The 9,884-nt window shown below is 40.2% G+C and overlaps 1 protein-coding gene across 1 annotated transcript in view; it reads right to left on the bottom strand.

Annotated features, from left to right (window-relative positions):
* The window catches only part of stx18 (syntaxin 18), a 26,401-nt gene that overhangs the window by 8,215 nt on the left and 8,302 nt on the right, over window positions 1–9,884 (bottom strand). Inside the window, exon 2 of the mRNA XM_015048130.1 lies at window positions 300–367. Coding sequence (XP_014903616.1) covers window positions 300–367 — 68 coding nt within the window. The remainder of the gene's footprint in view (window positions 1–299; window positions 368–9,884) is intronic.

Genomic DNA, 9,884 nt, shown 5'->3' with positions numbered 1-9,884 from the left:
TTTAAAAGGGAATCCCCTTTAAAAATTTAAAAAAAATTTTTTTTTCCCCCCCCCCCCCTTTTTTTTTTTTTTTTTTTTTTTTTTTAGAATTAACGAGTTACAACAACATTTAATTTCCCTTTAGGACTAATAAAGTATTTTTGAATTTGAACTTCAAAGTAAAAAGAATTCTCTCTTTTATTATCCTGACATTTAAAGAGCTATTTTGTGCTGTGTCTGTAAACATCTGGTTTTAATTGAACATGATATTTTTCATCTGGTCTGCTTCGAGTTACTCTAATTGTCTTGAAGAAGCTTACCTTCCGGCGCTCACGTAGTCTTTTCGGTGCTGTAGCAGAAAGTCTTTGAGCTTCGTGATGTTCGTTATCTGCCAAGACAAAGTGAAAAGACGCATTAACAGACCTGGATCCACTGTGCCAATAAGACTCTTTGACCTGTGTACAAATTTGTTCCAGAAGGAGCTTCATTCATCCAAAAAGGAAACTAAATTTCTCCGTTACATTCAGACAGAGCCAGAGTAAAGTATCGTTCGGTATATATATACTGGATCTGACAGATGGACTAATTCAGTGGATCTGACGTCTGTTTGACTTCTCAATATTTACTCGCAGCAACTCATCAATTTACGTACATAAAAAAAACCCTCAAACCAGCAATTTCCTCAATTAACAGCTCTCATAAATAAAAACATGAGCCTCTGCGCACATAGCACTGACAGAGCGATCTCTAATAAGCATTAAAATTATGATCCATTTATCATAGGCGAAATGTCTGGGTTTGTGTGTGTGTGTATGTGTGTGTATGTGTGTGTGCACAGGCAAAACCAGAGGAAACTTGGTGCGCTCCAATGTTTGCTGTTGCAATTTGGTCAAATATTAAAACAGACCAAATTGCTTCCCCCCGTCCGCAGGGCTCCGCTGCCAGGGTGAGAGTGGGTGTGGATGCACACACAGTGGGCTCTGTTGGGTCCAGAATACGACGGAGCTCAGACAAGCCCGGGATTGAAAAATGACACAATGAGTTTGACTGTGACAGCGGCCACAGAAGCGGCGGAGGGGGTGGTGGTGTTTGGACAGCGCGACGACGCTGTCTTCAGCCTTCGGACTTCTCACTCTAACAACCTCAATTATGAAATTGCCTTGGCTGCTAGGAGTAACCTGGCACCCGCGTTTAATGGCGGCTCTGAACATTCCTCGCGACACGCCGACTCTGAGCGGATTTATTAAAGCTGACGTCCCGGTAAAGAAAACGCTATTCCCAATCCGGAGAGAAGGAGACAAGCAGGGTTAACGAATTTGTCTGCTTAGAAAGATAACAGTGATGTAAGGCTCTGCGCCGGGGAGGGGTTGGGGAGGGGGGCAGCATGTTAACACAGGCAGGGGCAGCTGAGGTGAACCTATCCTTGTAATAATAGCATTATTTGAGGTCAGGAGCTAATTGTAGCTCAGTGTGACAGAGCTCAGAAGGGGTTCAAGGAGAACAGAGTACTTCCTATGGCTCAGATTGTCAGGTTTGTAGCCTTGCCCAGCACATGAGAGAGTGGGGACTCGTTTAACCAAAGAGGCTGACAGCACTACACAGACGACTTTCTGCTTTATTGTCTTTTAAGGTCACTTTTGTGTAAGGAGTTTCTACGTAGAGTGGGACAATGGTACAAGAGTTGGTGAAGTGATTCAATACATTTCAAGCTCATGAGCTCAAAAATGTCAATGTTTCCCAATTCACCAAGTAAACGTTAGATAAACAGGGTCATATATGCACAGCTGTAGAGTTAGTGTTTTAATTTTACCAATGTATTTCTTCAGACAGGAAGCAACATTAATGTTTTGGAGAGGCCAAGCAGAATCCCAACATGAATCTGATGGAGAATCTGTAGAGGAATCTAAAGATTATAGTTATGGCAAGGAGGTCTGCCATAACCATTTTGTCAAAAGTCATGTGACTTCTTTGCAAATTTCAAAGGGAGATCTACCCGAATATAATATAGTTGAGCCTCTATTGAATAACAGGAAATCTGTAATGAACACAAACATGTGGCATCCATTGATGTTGCTGGTAGTATTTTAAGTCAATCGCAAAGAGAGAAAACGCTCATTTTGGATTTAATGAAGACCCAAAAACTGAAACACTGTAAACAATGTGAAAACCTTGTTTTTTGTTGGCTTTTACTGAGACATAGCAACAGTTTCTATGATTATCGTTGGCTTTGGGGAGTCGGTGAATGCGTTTGGACACGACAACGACATCTGCAACATGGCATGAAATGATCAATCTTAAGCAGTAATGAGAAAACACGAAGAGCACAAGGTCATCCTCAGCTTATTTCTGTTCGTTTTAGCAGAAAAAGCTTAAATGCTAACATTTTTAACAAAATGTGGCAATTAAAGCGCATATTTGAATTTAAATACAGATTTGGCCTTCTGCTAGGTGTAAGATACAAACTCATGGTGATATGAGAAGTTTACCTTTAACCATAAACTATGCTTTCTGTCAGCAGGTAATGGCCTCGTCCATGACCGGTCCGGCCATGACGCGCTGGCCGGATACAGGAGCACCTTCAGCCAGAGACTCATTTTGCCAAAGCGCACCACAAAAAGTCATTTCTGCCTGTTGCCATCAGGCTTTACAATGCCCAAGTATGTGCTAATTGATTAAAAAAATTTCTGTGCTCATTTATAGGTTTTTTATTGATTAATATATTGGATGTGATTGCTTGTTATTTATTTATTCATTTATATCTAGTCATTTTGAACTTATCACTCTTAAGTACACACACACACATATATATATATATATATATATATATATATATATATATATATATATATATATATATATACCTATTTTTTTTTTTTTTTTACAAACTTTGTATTTATTACCTAAGATGGAGTAGCTTTCAACAAATAAGCAATTTTCCCTTGGGGATCAATAAATTCTATTCTATTCTATTCTATAACTTGGCACTTAGTTCTTGATGTAAAGGCAAAGCGCTGTAGAGCAGCTTTTAGACCAGCAGGGGGTGGTAAATCCTCAGCGTTGGAGCTTGAAGAATCAGAACGCAAACAAGAGAGCACAGAGCGTGTGGATGAGTTTTTGTGTGCGTTGTGTGGAAGGCAGGGGAGTGCGAAGCCTGCTGCTCTGGGGGCTGAGCAGCCTCCTGTGTGTATACACTGGAGCTCAGATTCCCAGCACAACCTCAAGGGTTTGCAGGGGGTCAGAGGGATCAATTGCTCTTGTAACTTAAGACCTTAAAGAGCAAGTAATTCCTCAACAATGAGGAAAGGGGTGGACTCGTGCATTGCAGCTCGCCATATATGTGTGCAACTAAGCGCGTGTAACCTTGTGTGTGTGTGTGTTTGCGTGCAGCCAACAGAGGTGGGTGTGAGGCAGGGCTTGCAGCGGAGGCAGAAGGAGACAGTCTGCCGGGCTATATCTAATCTCGTCATCATCAAAGACCCCCACTTTAACTCCTCACTTTCTCCTTCCCCGCTGCTCCCCTCCAGCCCTGACTGAGCCCAAACAAACCATCAGGAGGGATTATTATGAGGAAGAAAAGGGAAAAGGCTTAGCAAACAGATTTCCAAAGAGCTTGGATGGCTCTTTGTTGTTGTTTAAGGCAGGTAACTGACAGAATCTGGCGATGACCGCACTGCTTTGGTTTAAGACCCTGACTGCATGTCCTGACCGTGGGCTATCCGTCCTGACGCCATGCGATGTCGGGTTTAAATACGCAGGCTTTCGCAGAGAGAAGTGCTTAGGACTGGGCCACATGTTGACTTTATTATCATGTTTATGTCTGACTCACTAATGGGGCTCAGTTTGCTTTCCTCGAGTGTACCCAGTTAGAAGGCTTCAGTCAATTGAATATACAAACACAATCTATAAGAATTACAGCTTTCGGAGTATTTATAAGTGGTGAAATTGGTCTTTTGGAAATACACAATTTCATTGTAATAATGTGATAATACTGAGGAGTGTTTAATTGATAAGTTTGCTTTCATAAAAAAAAAAAAAAAAGTTGTACAAACTTTCAGCTACTTTGTTTTTAACAATTGATAGTGAAATCTGGGATCCACTTAAGGTCAGATCTAAATAATTGTGGTATCTGATAAAGTCCAGACAGTTTCAGCGTTAAAGGGCCAATCACTGTGGTCAAGGTCGTCTCAGTTTTGGGTTGGGACAACCACCGATTGGTTTGGCTCTCACACCTGTTTCTGATGTAGATATTCAACAACCAATACATAAACACACATGCTGTGAACAACAGATCACGGATGGCACTCTTGATTAAAATCAGTAACTTGTTTCATACCAATCAGGCTCTTCCGGCAACAAGAATAAATAAATCACGGGTTGAATTCTACTTTGGCTAAAACATTTGGCCGTTTCAAAAACTACAGCGCTGGGAGATGAAAGCAAGTTGTAAAATAAACATCCATCAACTTGTTATGTAGTTTTTGTCTTTTCGTCATTCTGTTCTTGGTAGCGTAACACTGAGTGAAGGATAACAAAATCAGGAAGCTGTGATAATATTTAATAATAATAATAATAATAATAATAATAATAAAAAAACTTCAGCATATGTTGCATCCCTATTTTAAATAGCAATATTATAACAATCCTACTAGTAAAAAAAAAAAAAAAAAAAACTGAATATTTGGCTCATGTAATGGAAATTCATTTTAAATATATAAACTGTGTTTATTATGAACGGTACAGAGGGTGTACTTTCTTTTTACTATCAAAGTATGTTGCGAAGACTCTACGATAAAGAGACTGCAGCAGTGCCATAGTGCTCTATAAATGAATAACAGCAACAAGTCAGTTTATGCAACACATTATTTCCCCTAAGTCCTGTTTTAGAGCCAACATGACAAGAACTTTAGGGTTTTATACTCCAAAGAAACAATACCAACAACAAAAACATTTTCAGGAACAGAAATTTTTCAATGTATACGTCAGTGTCACCATGTGATACGTGAATTTCCCAACCAGAACTACAATAAACAAAACTAATCAAAATAAATCATGCACACACACGTATTGAATCCTGTACAGTCATTAATTTATGTGGTACCAGTGTGCATTTAGGTTACGCTTGTTTCAGTCCAGATTCACACTAAAACATAAGAAAGATAAGGATAAAAATGCTTTAATCATGACTATTTAGTCTGCATATTTGTAGCCATGGTGGTAACATGGAAAAAGCCTAACGTAAAAAATATCACTGGATCTATTTCTTGAACAGTTTTTCCCCACCATTAAACATCAAGTGCTGCATGATGATAATCGGCTCAACAATTGAAGCAAGACATCAAGTGTTCAGAAAGGCTAAAGAACACAGTTTTTTTTTCCGTACCTAAGTGTAACTGAGGTAATCAGACACAAGAGTCACGTTATATTTCCTTTGAGATTTTGTATGCACAACTACAGATTAAAAAAAAAAAATGTTTAGGTATAAATGTAGCTTGTATGAACAGAAATGTTAAGGCAGCAAACAACTTCTCCGTTGAGTCTGGTGAAAACTAATTAACTTCGGATGACTGAATAAATACGAATGAAAACATAAAACAATGTTCTGACATTTAAATAAACATGAAGTGCTATAGTTTCATGCAGGATATTTAAACACAAAATCTGAAGAACAAAAAAAGCTACGTAGCACTTTTTGTAAGCATGACCCGATGAAGAAATTGAGTATGTGCACGTTTTAGTTTTAAAGTGAATGAAATTTGGTAATTTCATGGTGAAGTATACAGGAAACTCTCATGTCAGAAGACGAATGAGGATAACAAAATGATTAATAACAACAAAAAATCTCTAAAGAGACGTCTTTTTTTAATACATATTTTGAAAATCCTGGCAAGCTAACTTTGTAGCTTAACCTCTCAACCATCCACATTCATCTGCAGTCCAGGTAAAGACACTCAGGTACGTCAGCTCATTGTGGTCCTCAAACAAGAAGCTTGGGCATCATTTGACCCTCATTACCATGACCAACAATGTGTGTCCGCGTCCTTTGATTACGAAGTTCACCACCTATTTTGCCTCACTTCAGTGGCATGTTCTCTTGTCTTTCTCGTTTTGAAGTGACTAAAAGAAATAGGCCTCCACGTCATAATATAGTTAAACCCCCAAATAAATAAAAGTCCTGAAACTAAACACACAGAATTAAAAAAATAAAATAAAAATGCTTAATTGTCATTTGCTTAATGGCAATTGTTCAGGGTGTCATTATTAATTAAATATTAATGTACACCTTTCCATACAAGTAACTTCAAAGAAAAATGTTAAATTAAAATGTTCCTAATTTTAATTGAAACACACAAAGAAACACAACAAAAACCACTATTTGCTGACGTCTCCATACTCTTAAAACAACTAAGTGTGAATCAACGTCAAAATATTCCAATTTTAACATTCTCAGAGATTCACGGCGATCAGATGTTGTTTAGCGAGTCAAGCATAATTTCATCATATTTAATCTGAAACTAAATCATCCTCAAAAACCAAAAAAAAAAAATGTTAAGAAAACTAGATGAACGAAAATGTTTTGAAAGTATAAGTGTGCTGTTTTAGTATAGAGGGATAGAGGATAATATCGCAGCGCGCTTTAAAGAGCTGGCTGCCCGCCTCGCTTTTCAGCCTTTCAAAGGAAAACACAGCGAGAAGGAGCAGATTCTGGAATGGCAATCCTGACGGCACAGCGGGGAGCCCCGCGCTGTTTTCTACACCCAATTTAACAATTTCAGAGTGACCTCGTCCATTTAAAGTTGAGAAGGGCAGCATGCTGTGGGGAGTGACAAGGTGAGCGGTGAAACGGAGATCACAGCGTTCCACAGCGGCCCCTGCGAGGTAAAAAAGATTCCCCCCGACCAAACCTCATCACACTAACACTAGCTCTCCTATTAGCCAATCAAAACAGGGATTTTTTTTTTTAAATCACTTTGAATGGAGCAACATTTCCTTTCTTGCTCTGCTGAATTTTGAGTGGAGGGAGGAAAAAAAAAGAAAAGAAAAGAAGGGAGTCTCATAAGACCACTGTGTATTTGTCAACTTTGATGTTTTCTTTCTATTTCTGTGAGCCTCCAATGAGAAGTCGGGACGGAGAGTCAGTGGGAGAGTTATGCATGTCTTGAAGGGCACCCACATCTGTTGTGCATTAGGTGCCGGCCGTCAACATTGTTACTGGGGACCTAATTTAATATTTTCTCTGTTTTGATCTTCCACCTTTAATCACTGGCTCTTGGGAGGATCGGTTTTCCTCAAAAATTGTTTGAGAGCCGAAAGAAAATGTTATTGCAGCATGTTTATGGAATCATGCATGGGAAGAGGCGAGTCGGGCAAGAAAAAAAAAAAAAAAGCTGCACATGTCAGGCTGCGTAGAGAAGAACGGACAGGAGAACTGGGCTAAGGTGGCTGAAAACCACGACATAACTTGAAGCAGTCAAGACATTCCAGACTTTCATTTTCCACAAAAAAAAACAAAAAAAAAAAAAACAAAAAAAAACCTTCCACTGAGATGATCTGAGATGATATATACACCGAGGAGCAGACAGCAGGATAAGGGGTTGTTGGGGGGCTGCAATAGCCAGGCACCACAGGATAGGTTCAGGTTTCTTTGGAAGCAGCAGCAGCAGCAGCAGCAGCAGCAGCAGCAGCGCTTTTATTAAAACTCCACTTCCAATATCAATATAACGGAACGTAACAAGAACCTGGCTGCGCAGAGCTGCGGCAGTTGGCCTCGCGTCTCCCTCAAAAGCGAAGGCCGGAGCCGCTGGGAACGACCGGATGGCCTCTGCCTCCCAGGGGAGACGTGAGATGCTCCTTCGGGATGGCTTTGAAGATGTCCACGTTCGTGATATGTACGTTTGAGGACAAGGTCTCTCAGCGGCAGAAGAGCAAAGAGCCCTTAGCTGCCAATGAGCTGCCCTTACTGCCAACTGCAGATGATGAAGACTGTCTACTTCATTTTTCCGAACTAATCAAATTCCCAGTTTTCTGGAGCAGCTCAAAACATGGCGGCGTGCTCCGTAATCAGCTGTGGTCACGCTCTACTGTAAGAGGCTTGTTTTTGCTCAGTAGTGCACATAAATTAAGAAAATAAAAAAATAGAGAATAAATCCTCGCACAAAGACTAACTCATACCTACAGTTATTGCTGCCATGTGCCATTTCTTCTCTCATGCTCTCACAGCTGTAAAGTCTGTTTCGACTTTGCAGCTCCTGCATCAGACATGGGCCGGTCACTGGCAAACACAGGTTTTAAAAAAATATACTTTCAAGTTTAAGATTTTAAATAGCAATCCTGCGCCTTGAAGGCCTTTTTAGTGAGATGCAACAGGATGTTTTGGAGTAGAAGGAGTTTTGCCTACGGAGCACAGAGTATTGCGACAATCCTCCACTTGGTGATGTGGACTAAGACCAAATTTAGATTTTAATTTGGTGATGTGTAAGCCAGCTGAAAGAAGGGCCATGCACTTTGTTTACAATGAGGATCAGTTTGGGTGTGCGGAAACATTTCTGGTTGTTAAAAATGGCGTCAATCTAAAGGAGTGCAACCATCACTTTTATTAATTTGGCACTTATTTTAATTAAAATCCCTTATGGGAAGATACGAGTGGGATGTCTGGAAAACAGCTGAACTCCGACTGGCTTCCAGAGAAGATAGCCCAACTAATTAATATCTAAAGAGAGCAAGATTAATAAAAATGAGCACAAGCTTTGCAATAAGCATGTTTACTTGAAAACTATTCCTGAATGTAGCAGCCATTTCTCCCATGTCTATGCTTAAGTAGGCCTGTCGCGATAAACGATAAATTGATTAATCGGATGATAAAAAAAAAGCTATCGAGCCCATTTAAATTATCGGCATTATCGTTTCTCCCTGCATTTTTCCATGACACTGGATGAGAAAGCTCAACTCCGGTGCTCTCCACTGACCCCTCCCTTCCTCATTTTTTTGGGAAGGGAAAAAAATGAGGGCAAAAAATGAGGAGAGGGGAGGAGAGAACTATTGCATCAGGTAGTTAGCGACGTAGCGCGCATCATTTTGTACTTCTGCAGCTTTAGCACTCCGTGAGGAGTTAGCAAGGTAAAGAAACACTATCTTATATTGGGGAAAAGCTCGAAATGGAACTGATTTCAAAGCCGAATGCAACTGCAGCAGCGTGGGAGTATTTTGGATTCAAACCAAATGACCGAGGCGAACCGCTGAACCTTTGCGAGCCGGTATGTCGCATTTGTCATAAAACAGTAGCAACTAAGAGCAGCAGTACAACCAACTTGTACAAGCACCTAAAGCACAACCATCCAGCAAATTTTTTTACAGCTGGGGACAAAAAGTAAAATCGGTGACCCGTCTCCGTCTTCAAGTTCGCAACAGTCCACCATCACTGAAGCAATTAGTCGACAGGCAGTGTACAAAAAGGACGGCGCAAAGTGGTGCGCACTCACAGACAGCGTTGTTCACTTAATTGCTAAAGAAATTCTCCCATTTAAAATAGTTGAAAAACCAGCATTTCGAAAAATGTTGCAAACATTTGATAGACAGTACGAAATCCCCGGAAAAACATACATATCACACACGGCTATTCCACAACTGTACAACAGTATTAAAGAGGACGTAAAGGAGGAGATAAAAGACATTTCATTTTACTCTGCTACGTCGGATATGTGGTCAAGTTCAAATATGACCCCTTATATGAGCTTGACGATTCACTATATAAGTGCTGACTGGACCCTGCACTCTAAATGTTTAGAGACCAGATATGTCCCAGATAACCGTACTGCTGACACCTTGGGTGAAAACCTGAAAGCTGCTTTAGCAGACTGGGGACTGGATGAGGACAAACTGGTCTGCATCACAACAGACAACGGTGCTAA

Source organism: Poecilia latipinna, unplaced genomic scaffold, assembly GCF_001443285.1.
Source record: "Poecilia latipinna isolate Pla-1442-1.1 unplaced genomic scaffold, P_latipinna-1.0 Scaffold861, whole genome shotgun sequence".
Taxonomy (NCBI): domain Eukaryota; kingdom Metazoa; phylum Chordata; class Actinopteri; order Cyprinodontiformes; family Poeciliidae; genus Poecilia; species Poecilia latipinna.
The sequence above is the reverse complement of the archived record's forward strand: the minus strand, read 5'-3'. Positions and strand labels throughout refer to the sequence as shown.